This window comes from Zosterops lateralis (genome assembly GCF_965231275.1).
Source record: "Zosterops lateralis genome assembly, chromosome: 6".
Taxonomy (NCBI): Eukaryota; Metazoa; Chordata; class Aves; order Passeriformes; family Zosteropidae; genus Zosterops; species Zosterops lateralis.
The window spans coordinates 38,637,015-38,660,669 of record NC_139761.1 but is presented as its reverse complement, the minus strand read 5'-3'; the positions used below and the strand labels follow the sequence as shown (position 1 = coordinate 38,660,669).

Below are 23,655 nucleotides of genomic sequence, written 5' to 3'. Positions count from 1 at the left end.
CTGCTACCTTCCCTCCCTTCTGCTGTGTGCAGGCTCACAGCAGAGAAAAATTAATAACCAGGCAGTTTTAACAAGAATGTGAAAAAGAATAAAAAAGCTTTAATTTAAAAATTAAATTAAAAAGAGAGAATAAGCAAGAGGCGCTTGTGCCCTTTCCATACCCCGCGCTTTCTATGGTTCCTCTTAGCTGCTCCCACCATGGACGGAATCCTCACCCTGTAGAGAGCTGGCCCTTGCAGCCCAGAGCAAAGCTAAGAAGAGAACAGTGGAGACTGCAGCAGCAACTGGCCTGGAGAGCCTCCAGAGCCACCAGCAAAATCATCTGGGAAGAAGAAAAGATTTAAAAAAAACCCAACCCAGACACCCTAATTACTGAATTCTTATGAGAAAAGTATTAAATAATTTAAATAGCGTGAGGAAAGCAATGCATCCTCTGTGCTCCAGTGTGTGATAGCAGTAGAACAGTGTCCAGTCAAGCTTCCCCCAGCATGGGGTTCCTGCCAGTGTTCAGCTATAGTCTTGTCCAGTGTCAGCCACGTCCCTGATTGTTGATGGCAACAACTGTGCTGCCAAGATCTGGGGAGGAGCAGGGTGGCCCCCACCAGGAACTTCTCCCAGCCTGTGCTGGCCCATGAAGCTGGTGTTTTGCCCATGGGGATGGTTGGCAGCCCTGCCCTGTGGGGCAATACCAGCACAGGACAGGGTGTGTCACCAGCATGGCTGCTCCCAGCTGGGAGTTGCATGTCCATCTGGGGAGCTCACTGCTGGGGACAGCAGACAGCCCATCCTGCTCTGGGAGCTCCTCCTGCTGTGAGTGACTCCCACAGCACCTGTATAGGGCCAGCTCCACTGGAGACTGCATCCATACAGATAGGGAATAATAATATTTCCCTCCATTAACCAGCCAGCCTTGATCTGGGTTTGAACCAAGGATCCAACTACTCACAGTATTCCCTGGCCGCCCCTCCCAGGGTGCTGGGAGGCTTCCTCTGAGCCTGCTCCACAAAGGATATAAAGGGTTGCTCTACAACCTCATCTTCAACTCACCAAAAGCCCAGAGGGGTGTGTGGAGGACCGAGACCTGGGACTATTGAGCAAAGGCAGACCAGGGTAAGGTGCAGCTCCCAGATCTCTGGAGGAGCCAGGCCTTAAGATGAGGTGAGCTAATGAAGACTGGGAATCCTCATCCGCTAAAAGAGGGAAGGGAGGAGACGATAGCTCTGGCCCCTGGCATGGGGAGATTCCCCTGTAACACAGAAAGGCTGCAGCAGTTTGGCCTGCAGGCAGTGCCTGTTCCTGCAGCTGATGTTTTCCATCTCATCTACAGGCATCCCTTTGGTGGGCTGGAGAGGCTGTGCTGCTGGCTCCATTCCCTTGGGCTGGGCTGCGGCGGTGGGCAGGGGCAGGAGGGAGGCCCTGCGCCCTCCCTTCTCCAGTGTGCTGCTTGTACCCCACACCCACTGTCCGCAGGCATCACAGGCTTCTCTCAGCAGTGAGGTATTTGAGTGCAGCAGCCCCGTAGCGCCGAGACAGGTCCTGGTGGAACTCCTCCCGCAGTGTCTGGAGGCAGCCCCGGTACCCTGCACTCAGGCGGAACTTGGAGATGTCGAAGCTGGGGGCGTGGGGCATGTGGATCATGAAGGCATTGGGCAGGACCAGCAGCTCATACTCCTGGGGATAGAGCAGCAGCCCTTACCATCATTGTCTTGGTGGCACTGACAAGTGGCTCAGCCACAAGGCCCCAGCACCCAGTGCCTCTGCGGTGCCAGGAGCCCCTCACCCACCTGCGCATCCAGCTCCATGATGTGGGAGACTTTGTTCCAGCCGAAGCCCACGAACCTCTGGTCATACCTGGGGCAGTCTCGCCTCACTACAACGTAAGGCTCAAAGTCTGGCTGCCAGGCCACGCGGTAGGGCACGGTGGCCGTCCGCCATTTGGCGTAGTCCGTTGGGGCGTGGCCTTTTGGCCACACGTGGTACCTACGGGGAGAGACAGAAATGAGAGACTGAGTCAGTAGAGGATGCAGGGGGTCTGCTACCCCACTCTGAGACAGGGGGTACACAGCCCCAAGGCACAAGAGTACACAGCTGGATTCCACTTGGACATGCTAGTCCCTACCTGAAGGTGTAGAGGGAGCCCATGTCCAGCATGGAGAGCAGCTCTGCTTTGGATTTGGGAAAGGTCAGACGGTAGTGCAGGGTCTCAAATGCCGGCACAATGAGAGCTGCCTTCCTTTGGGGCAGCTCCAGCTGTTCGATGGAGTTCCTGTGGTAGTAGGAAAGGTGTGAGGTCTCCCTAACTGTGAGGCGAGGCCACAGCCTCCTTCCTCAGCCCCTCTAGCCTACCCACCACTCCCCATGGGTATTAATGGGTTTTGAGAATTAGCAGTGGCACCACGCAGGGATAGCAGGAACAGGGCAATCCTCACAGCTCCTTCCTCATCCACTGATGTCTGACAAAAGTAAGGGCAGGACTCCAAGGCTGAACACAAAGGAAACAGTTTCTGCATATTGAGAGCTGGTGCCCAGGGCGTTTCCTGAAAACTCTGGTGCCTGGGGAATCCAGCAGGTTGAGCAAGAGGCAGTGGGAAAAAGCCTTACCTGAGGTAATCGTAGAGGCCATACATGGGCAGGAAGTCGATGTCCGTCAGGAAGACGTACGGCGTCTGCGTGTTGGCCAAGGCCACGTTGCGCAGGAGGTTGATGGGGTAGAACTGCCCCTCCTTGTAGACGATGTGGTAGGCGACGTTGCGGCGGGCGCTCAGCACCTCTGAGGCCTGGGCGTAGCGCAGGAACTGCTGCGCCTCGGCATCTGACATGTACAGCGCCAGGCTGATGGGGCCTGCCCAGTGCTTGCAGATGGCCTCCAGCATCTGTAACCTGGGAAGAAGAGGGCACAGATGAACAGCAGACCCGCCCTGCGGCAGCTTCTGAACCAAACCTAGAACTGGGCGCCTCCAGAGAGCCGCGTGCCAGTCACGCCTGGTTCAGGAGGGAGCAGGAGGAACTGATACTCCCATTTTGGGGTGATGTTCCTCACTGCCAAATGCTGGTATGAGAATGATGAAATGAGATTCCCTGGTAGCTCCAAAGCTGTGGAGCCTGCCCAGAGGAGTGGAGGTGGGTTCCAAACTCCCACCAGTCTACTAGCAAGTACCTGTCCATGGAGAGCTGGGCCACAAGGGTGACATCGGTGGGGTTAGGAAAGGCCAGGAACTCATACTGCAGAAAGAACAGGTGGATGCGGTGCTGTATGAGGTGCTGCTGGCGGAAGTCATAGCAGGGATCGTCCTCATCCAACTCCTCCAGTGCCTGCTGCAACTGCAACACCATGAAGGAGAGAGAGTAGGAACCCCAGGGGAGGTTGTGTAATGTGTCTGCCCACCCAAAGCTTGGGGATTGGGGACAGAGTCACAGCCAGCCTCACCTGGTCCCTGGGTGGGCTGGGAAGACTGGCACAGCCAAAAAGTTCCCTGCGCAGCAGGTTCCCATCATACTCCAAGAAGGTCAGGTAGAGGTTACGGAAGAACTCCACGTGCTTATTCTTCACCCGCAGCTTCTTGGGTGAGTTCCAGTGGATCACCTGAGCAGCAGCGTGTCACCCCAGGTAAGGGAAGTCAGTGGCACCAGCCTCCCCAAGCTCTCAGATGCTATACTGATTCCCCTGGACCTCCAGTGCCTGCACTGTCCTTCAGCCTCTCCCCAGCCACAAAAGCAGCAACCCCACCCACCTTGAGATCTGAGAGCTCAGTGTAGCACTGCTCCGAGCGGGTGTGATCAGAGAGTTGCACATTCCAGAAGCAGGGAAGCCGGTACACCAGGGATGGGTCCTGCTTGATCACTGCATTGAAGATATCCTAGGAGAGAGAAAGGTGAGTGCACAGGTGAATGAGGAAGATGCCCTGTGCCAGCAGTGCTATGGGAATGCAGAAGGACCAACCTGCCCCAGAGGAGGGACAGTTACCTGATCAGCCAGCGAGGTGGAGAGCATGCTCATGAGCTCCCGCTCCGCTGTCAGCCGCCACATCTGCTCCCAGCCCAGGCGACGCAGGCGGTCCAGCAGGAGCAGGATCACCCCTGAGTGCCAGACAAAGCACTGGGTCACAGAGAGATCACCCAGCCACTACAGAGCTGAGGCACAGCTGCCTGCATGCCTTCAGCTCCTGGAACATGTCACTTCTCTGTGCCTACCCACACAATCCTGCTGCAGCAGTCCTCTTGGGTTCACCACTTTCCTACTTTACCTCAGCCTCTCCCAGTCTCTCTCTGCCAAGTGCCACCTCAGCTGCCTGTGCCATGAGGCTGCACCTCCCATCCTGGCAGCCCACACTCACCCGTGTTGAAGCCACGTCCCAGGGCTGGCCATGGTTTGTGGTTTTTCCACAGGTTGCCTAAGTACCAGTCACTTTGGTTCTCCACCAGCCCAATCACCTGCTTTTCTGAGGAAAAAGAGGGACATGGACACAGCTCATCTTGCTGTTGGTTCAGCGGGCCCAAGCAAACCCACTGTGCTGGTGCTATGGCAGGCAGGCACTTGGCACCCTGAGCCCAGCAACCAAGGCCTTGCCAGGGTCCCAGGGACACCCTGTCCTCACCAGAAAATTTTCCAAAGACAGCCCAGAGCTCAGCAATGTCAGTGGCAAAGGTGATGTCTGTGTCCAAGACAATGACCTTGGAGAGGTTGGAGGGTAGTGCCTTGGTAAGTGTCAGCTTCATCAGCCCATAGATGCCGGAGTAGTGTTTGTTGGGGATCCACGACACCTCTGGCTGCAAGGCAACACACCTCAGGGCTGGGCATGGCCATGCCCTTCCCCTGCCCGCATGTCCTGGGGCTCCCTGTGCACAGGAGGCCAGCATCTGAAGAGCACGCAGAGCTGTGGAGCCAGCCAAGCCTGGAGCATTTCCTCCAGCCACCAGAACCCCCACCTGGACCCCAGTGTCTCACTGGGGCACGCGGCTCTGCCACAGAGGCACTGCTACAGCAGGGCACCTCCCCACCCCACCAGTACCAGCCTTGAGCTCCCCTCTCAGCAGCACCAGCAACAAGAAAGAGGATGGAGTAAACCAGGGATCAGCAAGAAAAAATTCATCACCCTCTATCCATTTGTCCCTCTCTGCTGCACCCCTTGACCCTCTAAGCATCGGCTTGGGACAGGGCAAAGGGAGGGCAAGCACCTGCCTTCAAGTCATCGGCATTGTAGAAGCTGACGTAGATGGAAGGCACCATCCAGGACTGGAAGAGTGTCTGGAGGATCTGGTGGGCCACTGAATCCGTGATGAAGTGAAAGTGGAGGGGGTTTTTCCTGCCAAGGGCAAGCAACATTCAGCATCACAGCAGAATGAAGAGGACACAGTTCCCCATCCCTCTCATGGGACATACATCAGCTGAGGGGGCAAATGGAAAAAACCCTCTGGAGGAAACAAATTCCTCTCTGTCCCTCTAAGCAGTGGCATGAGGGATAGAGAGAGGTCCTAGAGCCCCTCTTCTGCAGCACTGCCCCGCTGCAGCAGCTCATCTGAGAACGCCAACCAGCAGACCTCTGGCACCACATCTCCCCATTACCTGTGGAAGAGGATGGATTTCACCAGGGTGACCACGTCCCGGCTGGCATTGTGCCCAGCACACACAATTGCGACGTGAAGGAGCTGCAAAAGACAAATGGTGCCTTTTTGAGACTGGACATCCCCTCCTTGCAGGGGCCGTCAGCTCCTCCCTGGGACCACACTACAGGGAGAGGCTTCAAAACCCAACCTTTCCCATGCAGAAGGAGCCCCAAAGAGAGGTGGGAGTTTCCTAACTCAGAAGCGGGGAGCAGGAGTCTTGCTGCCACTGCTCCTGTCTTCTCTGGAGAAGGAAGATACCCTCACCCACTGAGCACCATGGAGAGCCAGGAAGAGGCCCCAGCATGGCCAGAGCACAGGGAGAGCAGTGCCAGGTGAGTTGCACATACATCCATGCTCCACAGGATCCCAGCCTCCCATCTGACATTCCCTATCCACAATGCCACTGTGCTGGTGCCGTCACCCACCTCACACTTGTGCACCGTCCGCTGCTTTGGGCAGGCCGTGTGGTTGCTCCTCTCGCCCCCAGGGGGGTCTCTGTCCTCGGCAGAAGCCCCCCACTGCGGGCTGCCCTCGCTGCCCTCCGCCTGAGCCTGGCTGAGCTGCAGGCGGAGCTGCTGATTCTCCTCCTCCACCCGGCGCACCCGCGAGGCCAGCGCCTCCCGCTCCGCATCCCGCACCGGCTGCTCGCCCAGACACGGCGGCAGCAGGAGGAAGCGGCCATCTGTGGAAGAGACAGGGGCATGCAAAGGGCACGGCAAGGCCAGGAGAGCCCAGGTGTGAATGGTGGGGCAGAGCCACAACTGACAGGTCCCAGCACGCCTCTCAAGTGCCCACCCAACATATGAGCTCTGATCTCCAGAGATGTCCCTGGAGATGTCCCCAAGTCAGATGCACCTGCAGTGACTTGCATGGCCAGAGCAACCCCCTCAAGCCCTAATCCCGCACTGCCCACCCTCTGTTGCGGACTGTTCCTTGATCTGAGGAGGACGAGAAGGACTCACTCACATTCGAGGCTGCCCACAAAGAGGTAGAGCCAGGAGAGGAGAATGGCCAGGGTCACTGTGGCCAGCAGCAACTTCAGCTTCATGCGCCAAGAGCGCAACATGGTGTGCTGGCAGGACATGGGCAACAAGGATCAGGTGGGCAACCCGAGTCCGGCTGGCCCTGGCATCCTAGAGCCTGTGAGGGACAGGGAAAAAGAAAGAGGTGTCACCAGCAGCCTGAACCCAGGTGTGCCAACATCTCCCCAGCAGGACATCTTCCATCACCTGCTCCCTCCAGGACAGCGCCTGGGCAACTGAACTGAAGCAGTGAAACAGACACCCGTTATCTCTCCAGACAGCACACTCCTGCCCATACTGGAACATTTTCCCCCCAAGACTTGTCCTTCCAGCTGGACAGCACTGCAGAGCCTTGGGGAGGCTCAAACACGGAGGGGAATGGGGACAGGAAGGAGGTTTCCAAGAGATTTTACCCCAGCTCTGTGCCTTGCACCCTGCCATCCCGCAGGCCTAGGGCTCACAGAGGAGGGGAGAGATAATAATGCAAAGAGGCCCTCCCGAGCCGGGCGGCAGGTCCCGAAGCCTGCCCGTGGGAAGGGCGCGGTCCCTCCTCCGCCTGGGCTGGAGCGCGGCTCTCGCAGGGCCGGGGGGCTCGGGAAATTCCCGCACTCAAGCGCCGCCGCCCGCCCACTTTGATGGGAAAACCCCAAACACTTCGGTGAAAGTCGCTCCTTGGCCCCAGCGAGCATCGGGCGGCCGGGGCAGCCTCCTCACCCCGGCGCGGCTCTGCCACGCGTGTCCAGCCGCTTTCCTTCCTCCGCCGCCGGCCGGACGGTCCCCGGCCCCGCGGAGCCAGGTGCCCGGGCAGGCAGAGACCCTACGGGGAAGGACACGCCTGTCCTGTCCTGTCCTGTCCCGCCGCAGCCTGCCCTTGCCCTGCACCCCTGCCCGCGGCTCCGCAACATCTGGACAACAAAAGCTGCCGTCGGGCTGAATGGGCCGGATTAGGGCCCGCTCCCCCTGCACACACCCCGCCGGAGCCCATTGATGTGCAGATGCCCATGGGGCCCGGGGGCTGGAGCCTGGGAGAACACACACCGCCGTCCCCGACCCTCCCCGCGGCCCCTGGGGCCGGGTGCAAGCTCCAGCCCGCTGGAGGAATTGCAGATGAATGGCCCCATCCACCCCCAGTGAGGGATACCCAGGCTCTCTCTCAAGGGCTGGGGGATGGCCAGCCCACTGGAGGTCCAGCTGAGCTCCCATGGCAGTAGGCAGGGCCCCTGAGAGCTGCACTCCTTTTCCTGGTGGAGAAGTTGTCTGTTGGCATCACAGCTCCCTGCAAGCCAGGCCCGGGCTTGACCTGCTTTTGTGCTCTATAGAGTAGGCCACGCACAGGCACGGCAGGGAAGGGGGAGCTCACACCTGGAGCACACCAGGCCCAGGCACTCCTTCCCTCTGCCGCAGCCACGGGCCATGCTGGACATGGCGAGGCCTCCACACGCTGCTGCCAGCCTGTCTCCCCTCCCACACGCTGAGGTTCACACAAAGTTGGAGGGGTGTTCAGGCCAAGCTGGAGGGGGATGGCAGGGGGGCATGGTGAGAAAAGGCCAGGGAGGTCAGCCAGCACCCAGCACTCAGGGAAGCTAAGGGGCAGGGAAGCAACTTTAGCACAAAGAAAGGAGAGAGAAGGTGATGGCACACAGCAGCACATGTCCTGCTCCACTTGCCCCCATGGCCCCTCACTGCAGGAATGGTACTCTGTCCTCAGCCTGCAAGTGAACACAATACTAGGACGGCAATTCTGCGGGACCAGTTGGGACCAGCAGCAAGTCAAGTTTTCAAAACCTCTCCCAGAGGCACCCAAGGATCCATCCATCCCCCACCTCAGAGCACCCCCTCCCCCTTCTGCCACCCCTTGTCCCGCTTCTCAACTGGCTGCTTGCCTTTCCCCCAGGCGCTGATTTCCTTACCTGCCTCTCCCCGTGCCTCCTCCTTCCCCGGCGCCTCCCAAGCCGGCTGGCAGCCCACTGCTGCTGCTCCCTCCCGGGGCTGCCGTTCCCCGTCCTCCCTTTACTCCTCCCTTCTAGATCTGACACTTTCCCCCTCCTCCCTGCTCTCAAACCCAAGCTCCCCCCGCACACCCCGCCGGCCCCCCTTTCAGAGGAAGAAAGAACAAACAAAACAAGAGATTAAATTCGCTTTCTACTCAAGAGCCCCCAGTGCCAGGGGCGCAGAGTTGCCCAAAGTAAATTGGGAAGAATCCATCCTCCTTCCAGCTCCCTTCCCACTCCCAGGCCCCAGTATTCCTCCTTCACAGTGAAAAAAAGGAAGCATCAGGACTATCTACCCCCTTCCCAGCACCTGCCTCCTCCTTTATCGGGGCAGGTGCAGAAGACTTTGTCCTCACTGAGAGGTCTCTGGGGGCCTCGGGATGGCGGCAGAGCCCACCTGTTCTCCCCACGACTGGCAAAGAGCGGCTCCACTGCCTCCCTGGGATGCAAATATGGCGAGGGTGGGACGCAGACCTTGCTACTACCCAGAGAGAAGAGATACTGGCCACCTTCAGAGCACTTGCCCAACAACCGAACAGAGTGCAAGCCCCACTGCAGATCTGAAAGAGAAAGAACTGTTTCCCTGCTGTCTCATCCTCACTCTGGTCCAGAAGAGCGGGGCTCACTGAAAGGGTGCGGTGTTAAACCAGACCTGCCCAGCGCACTCGGAGTAAGCGGGATGGCGGAAGGAGGAGCAGGAGGCCGGGCTGGGAATGCTAACTATGCACAAAGAGGCTTTACCTGCAGCTCCGACCCCCCGCCCCGGGACTGGGCAAAGGCGGCAGCCCTGGCCCGGGCTGGAGCAGGAGAAGCCCCCGCCGGGGGTGTTCAGTACCGGGAGCGGTGGGGGGAGGCCAGGAGCGGCAGCAGGCAGGGGACGGGTTCGCGGAGGGCCGGCACAGCGCTCCGATGGGATGTAAATTGCCCCCACCACAGAGCCCCGGGAGGGGAGACGAGGCGCGCCCCGGCCTGCCCGCGCAGCCACAGCAGCACCCGGGCGGCTGCCCCGGGAGGCAGCTTACCTCCCCTCGGGCAGCTCCTGCCTGCCCTTGCAGAGCCCCGCTACAACAGGCAGCGGCTCCCCAGCAGCGCCCTTCAGCCCAGCTCTGCCCCGGCAGGGAGAGGAAACACCCGGGCTGCCCTGCTGCTCCTCTGAGCCAGCGGCTCCCCAGGGCAGGGCCCTTCCCTTCGCTCCCCCAGCCGCCCCGGGGCACACGCTCAGCTCCCGGAGCCCGTCTTGCCCCTGCCCCACGGCATCCATCGTGTGCTCCAGCTGAGGCAGTGGCCAGCAGGGCTTACCCAGGCTTTGGGAGCAGTCCACACCTCCTGCAGCCCACTGCCAACAGCCCCGCTGCAGCAGAGGAAACCACCTCCTGCTCCAGCTGACCTCCACAGCTTCTCCACATGCTTGTCCTGCCCACCATACCCTGTTTGCTCCCAGCACCAAGAGCGAGTGCCCTCTCCAGCCAGGGCACTGACAGGTAGACTGCCAGGGAGCACAGGCACAGCAGGGGCATTTTTAGGGTGTTCATGGGGGTGAAGATGGCAAGCCAGAAGGCAGCCACAGCCTCCTGTGTGAAACTAGAGGCACAGCAAGCAGAGGGCAAGGCTGGAAGCAGCTCCTTGGCACGGGGCACAGTGGACACCAGCAGCCATGGCACAGCACGTAAAGCTCCCTGCTCTACCTGTGCCTGCAGTGGTGGCGTGGGGCCTCTCCGCCCTCCTCCTCAGTCTCCTTGCTCACCAGACAAGCGCAGCCAGCAGTAAGACGAGAGATTTCCCAATACTGCCAGCTTCCAACCCCAGCGCGGGTGCGGGGCAGAAGTGCTGTTCACAGCAGGTTATCCTCCCTCCCCCACATTCTTCCCAGGAACAAGCAGCTCCTGCTTCAGCAGGGATCAGGGGACACAGCCACTGGGACAGAAAAAGGCACCCCTGTCCCCTCTCTAGCTGGAAGAAGCTGACAGTGGATACCAGGGAAGGAGCAGGGAAGACCCTGGTCTTGCCTCATGGCTGGGACACCCGGCCTCCAGTGACAACAGGGCAATGTCCAGGGGACAGGGAATGTCATAGCAGCAGAGCTGGGCAGCTGCACAAACACCAATGCATGCTCACACCGACCTCTAAGGCGTGGGCAGAAGCCCAAAGCTGGCTGTATGCCGGCCACCCTTCCACACACAAGCAACCTTCATTCCTGGGAAAGCGCAGCCACTTTGCTTGCCCCAGGCTCCCCCTGAGAGCTGCCCGTGTGCTGGCACTCCACTCCTCCAAGATCCACTCTTTTTGCAGGAAATCCCCTCTTCTTTGTAGGCCCCATAGCTCAGCCTGAATGGCCTTCGCTCTCTACGGCTCAGTAATAATCAGGTGAGCAGTTAATGTTTAGGGAGAGCTGGCAGTGGAAATTTTGCCATCACATTACCATGTTTCCTCCAGCCCTGCAAGCACAGAGGGAAGCAGCTCTGTTTTCCCACAACATCACATTTGGCAGCAAGGTCCATGGTACGGTGGGTGTCTTAGCCTGTTGTCTCTTCTAGAGCTAATGCAGAGGATGATGAGGCACAACTACACTGTCTGTGGGTACCAAGCCAGAGGCCTGAAGGGGCAAAGGGACAGACCCAGGCTTCCTGCCTCTCCCCCAGGCATTATAAGTGAAGAGGTAGCCTGGCTATTCCCAGTAAAGAGCTGCAGGGCAATGAGGAGAAATTTCACAGAGCTATGGTGCCTGTTGTCTTACCTAGCTGTAGGTGACAGAAACTGCAAATTCTTCTCCCAGGTCTCATTTTTGGAACAGTGACAGTTTAGCTGACCTGCTTAAACTGGTTCAGTAGAAGTCCAACACAACAGCTTCCCAGGTTTGCAGGAGGTGAGAAGGGCCCCAAAAGCTGTGACAAGAGCTGCACAGCCAGACTGGCAACTCAGAAAAGGCGCCGTACTTTGAAGAGAGGCAACTGGAGACAATGACTTTTGCTCTTACAAAGAGATGGGAGGGGACAGGCTGGTTCCTCATTCAGCAGATCACCTCTAAAGTGTGTACTGCAGCACCCATCTGACAAAGCGCCTTATGATTCAGGGTCACCTCCCTGTCCTGCTCCCCATGCCTGAAATGCTGCTGCTTAAGGGGGCTGTGCCAGCCTGCAGATACCACACAGGCAGTGCCGAGCAGAGCAGGATAGCTGCAGGAATTTACAGAGGCGGAATGGAATTTGGCCAGGAGAACAGGATTAAAACCCCATGCTCCGGATTACCATGCTGTCCCTCCCTCCCCAGTCTTATGATAAGCAAACCCTAAGTGAAAGTGTCACCTTTGTATTTCCCTGGAAAGAGCAGCCTCTGGCAAAACAGCCACCATGTTCTAGAGGTGGGATCCAGCAGCACCCACAGAGTTGGATACCAACACATGCTGTAAAAGGAGGAAGCATGCTCATCTCCCCACTGCCCCCAGACACCACTGAGCTGCTGAGAAAATCCCAGAAAGGATCCTCCTGGGACACCAGGCAGCTGTGCCTCAGTTACAGCTCATTTTCAATCAAGCTCTTTTCAGGCTCATAAGATTACCACACATACAGTTCTGCCACCCTGAGTTCAGTTTTTTATTCTGCAGAGGTCACACTGAAAAGCCATCTTCTCCTTCTCTGGCAGAACCGCAGCACTCAGGGAAGAGGAGCTACAAGTCTCTGAAGGGTGTTGAAGCTCCAAGCTTGGCTGAAGCAGAGACTCTTGTCACCAGACTGTTTCCTTGTTTCCAGAGGAAACCAGCGAGCTCAGGCTGGGTCTGACACAGGAATGCCTTGCTGCTTACCTCTTCATGTCTGAAACCCAGGAATGTATCAGGGGAGCAGCTTTTCTTGGCAGGGTCTCTGATCACAAGGCCCTGCTAGACACAGTCTGCTTTTGTAGATTCCATCTCCCTGCCCACAACCAGGCACTGTGTTCAGCTGCCCAGCACAGCCTCAGGCACAGAGGGCACACAGGGCACACGTGGGGGGACCAGTGCCACAGCAGAATGTGCAAGTGTGGCATAGGAGGCTTAAGCCTACCAGACATCCTGTGATGCTTACAAGCTGGGCAGCAGCATTTTGCCACAACTCCCAGGCAAAGTAAAGGGGGCCCACCCAGACAGCAACAGTCCTCAAGTGTTCTCACTTCTCTTAAGCCTAAGAAGAAGCTGGAAGGACCCCCAGCAAACTCACAGAGAAAGTGTTCAATGTACTGCTCTTCCAGCTTTACCTCCCTGGACTACGAGTCATTTGATGCTAAGAAGATACTCAGCAGGTGAAATACCAGAGCTGACTGGCCTTTTTCTGGGCCTGGTGAAGCTCAAGCCTAACTGAGGACAGACACACAGGCCACGGAGTCTTGAATCCAATCTCTTACACATGACTCCCTGGCCAGCATGGCTTAGCACAGGAGGGACCAGGCCTGGGCACTGTGCAGGAGGACCCCAACTGCCTCTTGAAACAGGAGCAGCAACAGGGGCTGATCTCCAGCTCCCTTCCTCTCTGATGGGATTAGGTTTCTACTATCTGCATTTTTGCTGATGTCTGTGCTGCAGCTAATGGCCAGCTCTGAATCCATTAAGTTCATCGTGTCCTGGTCTCCGGATGTGCTATGGGCATCAATACCTGTTCACCCTGCCATTTCCTGACACTTTCACTGCTGCGGGCTTGCAACAGTTCCTGGGGTCAGAGCTGAGCAGGGTCAGCAGCCAGGAACTCCATCCAAGTCATCCTGCAGCAAGCCTTCCACCAGGTCCAGCTCTGCCATCAGCATGGCTGGAACACCCAGCATGCCCATACAGCAGGGGGTGGGAATTTCATCCTGTGTGGTACTGACACCCCAAGTTTCCAGCTAGCAGTGCCCATGGGCAGGGACTAACCCCACATTCCCCTGCTCCCTTGAAATGCTCTTGAACATCCTGCACCAGGTGGTGCTCCCTGGTGGGACAAGGGAGACCATATCCCAGCACAACAGGCCAAACCGACCCCCTATACATGCTTGTCCAGTCTGCATCACCTCAGGCAAAATTAATTAGGTTAATTACAGCAAAAAAGGAGACAAAGGAACTCCAACAACCCCATATTGGCACTCTACCTGGAAAAGCGCACAAGAGGTACGACACCATCCACCTCTGGGGAAGTGCCAGGGGCATGGCTGTGAGCCAGGCTGTCAGGTGCCTGCTGTGCATTGTTACCAGCAGAACTGGGTAAGTGTTTTTGCCTGAATAGTTATTGATTGAAAACTGCAGTTTCCAGACAGCGCAGAGCTATTTGCTCCTTCACTATAAGTTTTGGACAAGAACAAAATGCTTTGTTTTCCAAGCAAAAAAGTCTCTTTTTGCATTGTTTTGTTTGTAATTGAGCTCCACTACATTTAAATGAAAAGATAAAGGGTCTCTCAAATTTGTCTGTGTTGGGTTTTTCTCCCTCCAGCTTTTCATTTTGGGCACTAAATCAAGCAATTAATTATTTGTCCAGTTCTGGTCTCCAGACAAGCTGAGAGCATCATGAGCCAAAAGGCTGGAGCAGCTCTGCCCAAGCAGCAGTGCTGAGGAGGGTGTTGATTTTTTTTGTGCTGCAGGCTCCTTTCAGGCCTTAGCTCAAGCTCCCTCGGTCCTAGGGGGAGTAGAGCAGGGGCCTGTGGAGGGAATGGCAGGTACCCCACCACAAGGGATCCACCCACACAGTGGGCAGCAGTTCAAGACACACAAGGTCACTATCACTGCTTGGAGGACATGCCAGGAGCAGGGCTTCCCATGCCAACTGCCCAGCACAGAATCACAGAATATCCAGAGCTGGCAGGGACCCACAAGGATCATCAAGTCCAACTCCCAGCTCAGCACAGGACAACCTCAGAAATCACACCATGTGCCTGAGAGCATTGTCCAAATGCTTCTTGAACTCTGTCAGGCTTGGTGCTGTGACCACTTTCCTGGGAAGCCTGTTCCAGTGCCCAGCCACCCTCTGGGTTTTTCCTAATAACCAACCTAATCCTCTGCTGATACAGCTTCCTGCCATTGGCTTGTGACACCATGGTCCCTCACTAGTCCTGCTTGTACTGGTCACTGGAGCAACTCTTCCAAATTCCATCTCTCACAGTGCCAAACTCTAGTCCAGCAGCCAGGCACTCACAAGGTCCTGACTGACAAAGAAAGGCAATCCCCCTCCTCTGTGTGAAAAGCAGCTGTGCTCACGGATGCAGCCTGGTACCTCTTCCACAAGGGACCAGCCCAAACTGGGAGCTGTGCTCCAGCAGCCACTCCTATATCTTCCCTGTCCAGAGCTATTCCTGGCACCAATGCCCCCAGTGCCCAAGCGAGGCTGAAAGCAGAGCTCTTCCACACAGGAATGGAACAACCGCGCTATAAATAGCAAACCAGAATGGCTCAGGGCAGGCTCTAAAAAACCCGAGCAGCAACAGTGCCATCCACTCAGGGTGCCCTGGGCATTTTGTAAGACCAGAAGTGATTCTGAGGTACAGAGAAGATTGCACATTGCCAAAAGACTCTGACACTTGTTACCAGTTCTGCTGGTAACACTGTGGAGGAAAAACTGCTGTCCAGGCTAAGACACAAGACTTACCTGCAAAAAAAACATATAGGGCATCTTGCAAACAGGAAATGAGGTAGTGACTGATAGGGGCAAAAAAAGGAGGGGAAGTGGATCCCAGAGGGGAGGCAGTTCCCAAAGCTGGGCAGTGGAAAGGAGAATACTCCCAACATCCAAACCCATTACTAGCCCTCCTCCCTTCCTGCTGCTCCTTGTGTTCCCATCCCTGGGGCTTCTCACACTGCTGAGCTAAACCTTGAACTTGCACACTAAAGGACAAAGGCAGGGAAGAAAAAGCACAGCTCAACTCAACCAAGCAGCAGATGAGTGGCTGAGGACAAAAGCTCATGTCTTCTGTAATCCACAGCAACCTCTGCGCAGTGCCCAGCCTGCACCAGGAGAGGCATAAGAGCTCAGACCATCCTGTGATCAGGTCTCCCAGGATGCTTCCAGGAGGAGTCTTACCCTCCCCACCACACTAATCCTCACTACTCCCTCTTCTCTCCTGTTGTCTCCATCTGGATCCACCAATACTCCACCTTCCTCTTCTCACTGACACCGTATGTCCGATAAAGGGATCTCGGCCTCCCCAGATGAAAATACAACTGGCCTCATGCAGCACCCACTGCCAGACACCAGCCTCTCACTCTTGTAAGGGAGTCCTGCTCTTTCAGCAGTGCTGCAGCACTTGGGTATACACTGGAATAAGAGCATAGAAGAGATTCCTAGGAAATCAAGAGAGGAGTGTATGCACAGGGAAGGCATACAGCTGAACCAAACCACCCCACAAATAAACACACAAGCACACGCACAAAGGGAAGCAGTTGCTTCTTCTTATAGAAAGGTTATTTTGTTGGAATAGGAAGACAGCACTCAAAAAAACAAAAAACAACAAAACAAAACAAAACAAAAAAACAAACAAACAAACAAACAAACAAAACAAAAAACAAACAAACAAACAAACAAAAAAACACCAAACCCCTGCTTTACTGCTCCTCGAGCACCAAAACCAGAGAGGAAACAAAAAGCAAAGCCACTGCTGACTACAAACCCACCTCGAGAATTCTGCAACCCACAGCTTGCTTTGCTTCTCCCTCATTGCTCTCCTGTCACCCCTTGCCCTTCCTCCTCAGTGCAGCAAGCAGGAAAAGAGGCAGAGGTCTCAAGTTTGGCCAAGTTTCCACTCAGGGAACAGAAGCTTGATAACAGGCTGGACAGGATGTGAGCACCCATTGAGGATGAGGATTAGTAACCCCTTAATCTGCACATTTTGGAGTCTAAGCACTTTGCTCTGCTCTTTAATTAAACCATGGAGTGCAAAGATTGCCAGAAGGTAGAGAACAAGGAGGAAGAAGGAAAGGCAAGAAGAGGCTGTGGTTTAAATGCTGTTCCTTGCGGCTTAAATGCAAGGAGGAGAGTTTTACTAGCAGGGATGTATTGCACCTCAAGTGCTTTATACTGGGGCTGTGGAGCATCCTGTTGCCTTCCCTGATCCAGTCTATGGGAGGGTCAGGGCAGGATGAAGGGCAAACTGCGTGCTGGCCTGGGGATGACGAAGGAGGGAGCAAGGAGATCTATCAGACTGGATAAAGCTTTACCTGTGGCAGCTTTGTCTGGCTGGTCATGACTCCCCTCCTGAGTCTCCTGGGAAACAATATGAGTGCCAGAGCATGTTTGTCTCCACTTCACACACCTGTCTGCACAAAAGGGCCTTGTTCCAGCACTTATCTGGCTCCAAGATGGGGAGGCGCCAGAGCCTCACCGCCCTGGCACCCGGCAGGACATTCAGCTCCACGTAGGGCTTCTTTGGATCTGCCTGGCAGGGGAAAATTTCCTGACACAGGTAAAGAGGGAAACCTTTTAGCACAGCCCAAGACAAACAAAGCAGTTCAAATAATGCCCTGGTTCCCTCAAGCTGTGCTCAGGTGCATGTGCCCGCGCAGAGTAGGCAGCAAGCCTGAGGCCCCAGAAGCTACCTGAGCAGTGAGGACAGGAGCCCCACAGCACAGCACGGGGGGAAAGGCAGCTGGTGCCAGAGCTGGGAATAGGAGTGCCAAGGAATGGCCTCACCTCCTGAAATGCTCTGCCACCAGCTCTGCCCCACCAGACCAAGGCAGGGGGTGCGTGTATGCAGGGGCAGCCTGTCATTCCAGCGTTCCTCTCTTCCCTCACTCCTATTCTTTGGAATTCCTCTCCTCTGTTTGCTTTGTTTCAGACCTCAATGAACAGGAAGAAAAGGGAAGGAGCCTTGACAAATCTGATCAAGGCGTAGACATGCTGAGGCTCCCTCCTGCTGGCAGGCCAAGCCCTGCACTAATGAGGGGCAGGGAGAGAGAGGTGGCCACTGAGAACAGTGGCCCCAAAGAAACACTTAATGTAATGGACAGAGGGAAAAGAAGCTGCTAGGACAGAACAATGCCAGCACAAGCTCCCAGCCTTCAGAAGGCAGTCTTCCCATTTTCCTTAGCCCAGAGAGCTTGTTCCAGCTCCTCAGTCCAGATCCTAGTGACTTACTGCCCACTACACAAAAAATAAGCAATAGACCATAGTATTGTCTGGGGAGAAGGATCCAGACATGCACACTCAGGTAAACAGCCACAGAGATGGGATCACACTTTATTCAAAGGGTTGCTGTGGAGAATCTGGTCCTTCCCTCCAGAGAACTGGGCTATGGGGGCTTACAAGTCCCAGTGCTGTCTCCAGAGCCTCCCACAGGTCCCAAATACCCAGAGAGCCAAGCCCTTCTGCCATGCAATTATCCCCTGTTTACCGATTTAGAAGCACTAAAACAGCAAGGGAGCAACCACATGTAAACCATCTACTTAACATACATGATAACTAACCTTTGAAGGCTGCCAATGTTGCAGGAGTGGCTATGAGCAGCTGGAGAAGTTGGCACAGCCTGGTGGTGCCCGTGAGGACCCCCCTCTAACCAAAGATTATCAGCTTGAAGGGCAGATAAGACATCTCTGCTGTACTTGAGAGTTTTGGAGCTTGCTGTCACCTGAAACCCAAAAGACAGTCACGTGAAGAGCTACTGCATAGGAGAGCTCTGAGGACAGGCCCCTGCACATCTGAGAGTCACAGATAAGAGCACCCAACACCTTGGTCCTATCCCTATCCTCCAGCCTGTCACAAAGCATGGCTCAGTGTCAACCAAGGCTACCCAGACAGCCCGGGGAGAATGTCACCTGCATGCTGCATATTCCCAGTCCCACTTCACTGCACTGTCCTTGGCACATTCCCACCCAGGCAAGGAGGACTGTACACGTGTCCTCAGAATTGCTGGCAAAGCCACAGCCACCATGTTCCATCACAACACATGTGAGTGCTCACACCAATCCTTCAGCAGGATCAGGAGCAGGGGGAGGGATGCAAGTTCTCTGGCCCCCTCCCAAACATGATAGCAGCAGCAAGTGTCTTAACTTGTGAGGCAATAAAGGGGTTAACTATCATGTCCAGTAACCTGAGCCCCCATGACATACTCTGGGCAGCCCCATAATGGCAGTTAAGGGAGTCTATCCAAATGGATGCATACAGGGAGAGAGAAGGAGTAAATGCAGAGGAGAGAGAAAGCAGGTGAAAAACAGTACGCACACAGCTTGTGCTGAAGAGACCAGAGCAGTCTGCACATGTTACTCCTCCTCAGAGGAAATCCTCTTCCTCTGCTGGGACCTTGCCAGGGCACCCTTTCCTCCAACTCCCACAGCACCGGGCACACATATTCCACAACTGATGGAATGTTGTGGATGGATGAAATGGATAAGCCCTTCTCCCAGGAGGCTAGAAAAATTCTTAGCTCCTTATCAGGAGAAAGCCCAAAACAGAAGCACAGACATACCAATATGCTGGGCAAAGGAATCGGAGAAGAATTGGGAATTTTCTTTTAAAGACCCTCTATCCACACATCGTTGCTCTAAGATGCAACAGGAGCAGGACCTTAAAAGCAGGTAAAAACCTACTTAAAGCATGTATCTGATCTGTCTGTCCCACCTGTTTTAAAAGCCCAAACAGAGAAACAAGTGTGCAATGTGCTGCATTCCTGCACCCCTCCAGCCACAGCAAACCCCAGGCCAGCCTGGCACAGCACAATACAACAGAAGGGAGGTGACATCAATCCCAACAAGGGCTGGAAATAAAAAATAGTAACAACAGCTGCTACCTGAACAGTGAAATCCAGCAATTCCAAGAGTGAAGTACAGCACTGCACAGTTCAGCAAAACCCTTCTTCAGCAACAAGGCCCAACAAAACATCTGCTTTGTGAGTCTCCATCAGATTCTGGCTACAAGGTGTCAGGCAGTGAGAGAGGACATGAATGGACCCTACAGCTCAATGTCAGTAAACTGACATCTGTCTCCTGCATCATCCCCACTCTGCTAGTCCTGACTGGTCAGCTCCTACCTCAGACCAAAGGGGTCTAAAAGGGGGAACTCAAGAGATGGATACTTCTGGAGCAGTAGGAACAGGATATGAAGCAGAGTGCCAAATCCTCATGGCATACACCCCACTGCCCTCACTCAGGTGCTACCAGAGCTTTGTATTTCCAGGGAACAGTTCAGCGGGTAAAAGCCAAGTCCCTCCACCTGGGCTAGGAAGCAGAAGCTGCTGGCAACAACAACTGAGTACTTTCAACAACAAAGAGCTTGAAAAACAAAGGCCCCTTCAGCAGAGATAGTATTGGATGGGGAGAGGCAGATATGTGCCTGTCACACAGCAGCACTGTCCACTGGGATCCACCACAGCATCACTGGGACAGCAGAGTTCCCATTAACACATGGCTGGAGCCTCATCTCCAGGATGGAGCCCACATCATGTGGCCACAACCCAGCCACCAGCAGTTATCTACACAGCTCCACACACAGGACCTGCAAGATCTGCAGCATGGTGGGACCAATCTCCAGGTCTGCTGCCTTCTCCAGGTGAGGTCAGGAGAGCTGAGGGAAAGAAAGGTCAGAAACCACAACCCCTCACATGTCCAAAGGCAGTTGGAGTACCCTCTCCCTCAGGGCCCAACTGTATCTCTCCCTTGGAGTGTTTCCATCAGCTCAGGCCACCAGAGAACTACGTGTCCAAAAGTTTTTTCCAACTGCATCACATGGTTATTAAAAGACATGGCCTCTCCCTTTCAGTTCTTGGCAGAGGCAGATTTGAGTATTACAGGAGAGACTGCACATTGCTAATGAATCAGGGAAGGGAGTTATCCAAGTAACAATCTGTGGCTCTAAATGGCTTTCTGGAAAAGGCATCTGGAGGCAGGAGGCAGTCAGTATCTCGCAGCAGGGCTCTGCACACATTGCCAGACATGTTGTTCCTCCTGGGAAGCCAAAAAGAGTCTTTCTCCGGAGATGCCAAGTCTGAGCTAAGCTGGGAAGGGCAGGGACACCCTGACAGAAAACAGCAACAAAATGCCTCCAAGTCAAAACCCACATTAAAAGGCCCCTTAAGCTTGTTTGACCTGGCCTTGTGAGGCAATTCTTCCTGTCAGACTACTGCTTCAAGTAACAAATCTGACAGCAACACTTCAGGAACTTGGGTACTACTCCACCAGCTTCCTCTGCCAGCTGTTGCATTTCCAGACTCCAGGAGGGCTTTCCAAGATCAGAAGTACAAGCTACCACCAGCAGCATTGCCATGCTCAGAAAATGATGTGCTTCATTGCCCTTGTCTCCTCATTTGGACAGAGATTTGGAGCTCTCCTGAAAGGTGTTGGCCTCCAGTGGGATATCATGAGCGAATGAGGCCTTCCATTCTAGGCAGGGTTCATGTAACAGGGACTAAAATACTCCCTGGTCATGCTTTCATCTTCAGTTTATTTGGAGCAATTCATAATTTATCCCTAGCTATCCCAAAGTATTGGCTGAGCTCATCCAGAAGCAAAGAAAATACATAGCCAGACCATGGTGTGAGAGCTGAGAAGGGCAGGAAGGGACACCCTAAAGTGAGGGCCAGAAGGGCCATCTCATTCTTCATCATGACTGTTTGCTTTCAACCGCAGCCAAAAAGATCCACATCCCTGACCTCACACTGCCAGGCTACTTCCCTTCTGGTAGGGGAAGGTCAGCAGGACGACAAGGTTGGGGAGAATATCTACTTCTCAACCACTAACTACCCTGCTCCCAATACACAGCCAAGCATCAATACATTGAGTGTATCCCCCCACATCCTGCTCCCCAGCTCCTACCCTGGCAGGTACTGTACAAAAACATCTCACCCCAGCACTCTGAAAGATGTGTTTTGAGGCTCACTTAGGACGAACTGCCTTATAACCATGGCAGTGCTGCACCTGAAGTCAGGCTTCCCAGAAATGGCATGGTCTCATGGATCTGAGCAAAGAGCAAGACATTGGCAGCCAAGCAAGCTGGACTTCAGCACTGTACCCACAGATGGGCTGGCAGAACATTTGCCTTTTTTTGGTTTGCTTCTTTTCTTCCTGTTAGTGCTGAGCCTGCACCCCTCATCATTAGAGCATTGGAACTATTTGGCATCGGTTACAGCGGGTGGATTTCCAGTAAGCCCTCAGCACCCAGACTGACAGTAAGCACTAAGGAAAGACTTGCTCCAACATCATTCTGGGCACAGTCAAGAGAGAAACTAGCCCCTCAACCCAGCTGTACACCTCCTGCTGCCACACATGCCATGGGCACCATAAGCCAAGGCAATTTTAGTTTTGCTCAGTCTCATGGGCTTGCTGCTGCTCTGAGAAGCCACCCATCCACAGTGCTCCCTTGCAACATATTTACCACAAAAAGGCATCATGATGCTATTCAAACCATCCTCCAAACCCACTTGCTGCAAGCAATAAATGAACAAAAGGGGACGTGAGAGTTGGTGGGCGTTTGGGGGCAAGGGGTGAAGAGGAAGCACCTGCCAAAATGCTCCTTACTCAGGGACAGAATCTAGCTGTGCTGTTCAGAGTAGCCCAAGGACTTTGTGCATCAAGCTTCACCTCTGGCTGAAGACAAGGTGTCTTTGGCAGACTCCTAGGCAGCCGGCTCTCAGATTGCTGTCTGGCAGAGCTAGAGCATCTCCTTGAAGAAGAGCAGCTCTGGCAGTCTGCACTGGATATGCCCCTAGAGTCACCAGCAGCACACACCTACCTCAGTAAGTGTTCTGGAGACCTCTGTCACGGGCTGTGCTATCTCACCCACCCTTGCACTTACAGTAGCAGGCCAGCCACCGTGAAATTCAGAGAAACTCGCAGGTAGCACTGCATGCGAATGGTAAGTTGGGTCTAATCCACGCCATTCCGACTAAAAAGGTTTGCTTAGCGCCAGACTGCTTGCCAGCGGTATCTCGTGCCCTTTTTGAACTCAGCCTGCTGGAAAAACAAACCCTCGGGGGAAGAGGAGAGCTCAGGAAGGATAAAGTGCCTGCCCATGCAACTGTAATTCCCGCCCGCCGAGGAAGCGGCGGGCACACACTGTGCCCATTGTGCGGAGGTAACCGGACAGGAGGAGGGAGGGGCGGCTCGGCCCGGCCCTGTGCGCACCCGAGAGGCCACGAATCAGCTCCTGGCCCACGGGCACCGCCGATCTTTGCCCCGGGCAGCGTGCGGAGCCCGGCCCAGCCGCGGGCAGGGGCAGCCTGGGCTGAGCGGGCGGCAGAGCCGGGCAGGGCATGGCACAGAGGGAGGGAGGGAGGGAGGGAGGTTGCAGGACCGGGAAAAGGCTGGAGCCGCTTCTGCAACAGGCTGGAGCCGGGCGGGCCCCGCCAACGGGGACACCGGTGATGGTGCGGCACACACGGAGCGCGGGAGGGCCGAGAGTCCTGCTGCGTTCGGGAGAGCCCCCAGTGCACGGCCCGACCACCGCCCCTCTGCCCCCCGCTCCCCCGGCCCCGGGCGGCCACAGGCACTGTCACACGGAGGCGAGGATGGAAGCCCTGAGCCCCCCCCCAGCCTTTCCGAGCCCCCGGGGCAGCACCTGCCCTGCTGCGCGCCCAGCGAGCGGGCACGGGCCGGTCAGCCCCGGGCGGAGGGGGCTGTCCTGCCTCCTGGGCACAGCTCAGTCCTCCCCACACAGAGCCCTGCCCGGGGGCAGAGTGGGGCTCCCAGTGCCGGGCAGGCGGCGCCCCGGATGCCCGTGGGTGCCCCGGCTGGACGGGGGTGCCACACGCCGCTCCCCGGGGGTGACCGAGGGGCAAAGCGCCGCTCCCATTCTCCAGCGCTACCGGGAACTTTGTACCGGTGCCGCAGCCAGCCCCGGCGGCTCCCCCGAGCAGCCCCCGGCGGTGGGGCGGCCGCTGTCCCACACGCCGCCCTCAGCCACCCCGCGGAGCGCCAGACCCACGCGTGGGCAGACCCCCGCCCGCCGCGACGCCCGAGGAACGGCTCCTTCCCGGGCCCCCCAGCACTGACCGCACCCGGCTCCTCACAGGCGACACCCGCGGCCCGCTCGGGACAGCCCCAGCCCGCCCTTACCTGCCGGGCCGCCGCCGCTCCCTCAGCCCCCCGCCCCGGCGCCCATCGGCCGCTCGGCGCTCGGCCCGGCGGG

At 56.0% G+C, this 23,655-nt stretch overlaps 1 protein-coding gene across 13 annotated transcripts; it reads right to left on the bottom strand.

Annotated features, from left to right (window-relative positions):
- Window positions 1–79: 79 nt before the first annotated feature.
- Window positions 80–23,648, bottom strand: LARGE2 (LARGE xylosyl- and glucuronyltransferase 2). 13 transcript variants are annotated; one of them, XM_083862798.1, is made up of 17 exons: window positions 9,270–9,382; window positions 9,015–9,169; window positions 8,537–8,875; window positions 6,571–6,744; window positions 6,030–6,286; window positions 5,564–5,646; window positions 5,176–5,303; window positions 4,596–4,763; window positions 4,335–4,439; window positions 3,965–4,077; window positions 3,732–3,857; window positions 3,428–3,583; window positions 3,158–3,321; window positions 2,602–2,880; window positions 2,120–2,266; window positions 1,785–1,980; window positions 80–1,671 (listed from the first exon to the last, which is right to left on the bottom strand). In XM_083862798.1, exons 4-17 carry the CDS (start codon window positions 6,686–6,688, stop codon window positions 1,474–1,476), a joined length of 2,238 nt encoding a protein of 745 aa, XP_083718924.1. In that variant the 5' UTR covers window positions 6,689–6,744; window positions 8,537–8,875; window positions 9,015–9,169; window positions 9,270–9,382; the 3' UTR covers window positions 80–1,473. The 13 variants fall into 13 exon arrangements, with proteins under 13 accessions (XP_083718924.1, XP_083718915.1, XP_083718919.1 ...); XM_083862789.1 differs by lacking the exons at window positions 8,537–8,875; window positions 9,015–9,169; window positions 9,270–9,382 and adding exons at window positions 18,006–18,166; window positions 23,583–23,648; XM_083862793.1 differs by lacking the exons at window positions 8,537–8,875; window positions 9,015–9,169; window positions 9,270–9,382 and adding exons at window positions 18,006–18,166; window positions 23,583–23,648 and having other exon boundaries at window positions 3,158–3,222.
- Between the last annotated feature and the right edge of the window lie 7 nt (window positions 23,649–23,655).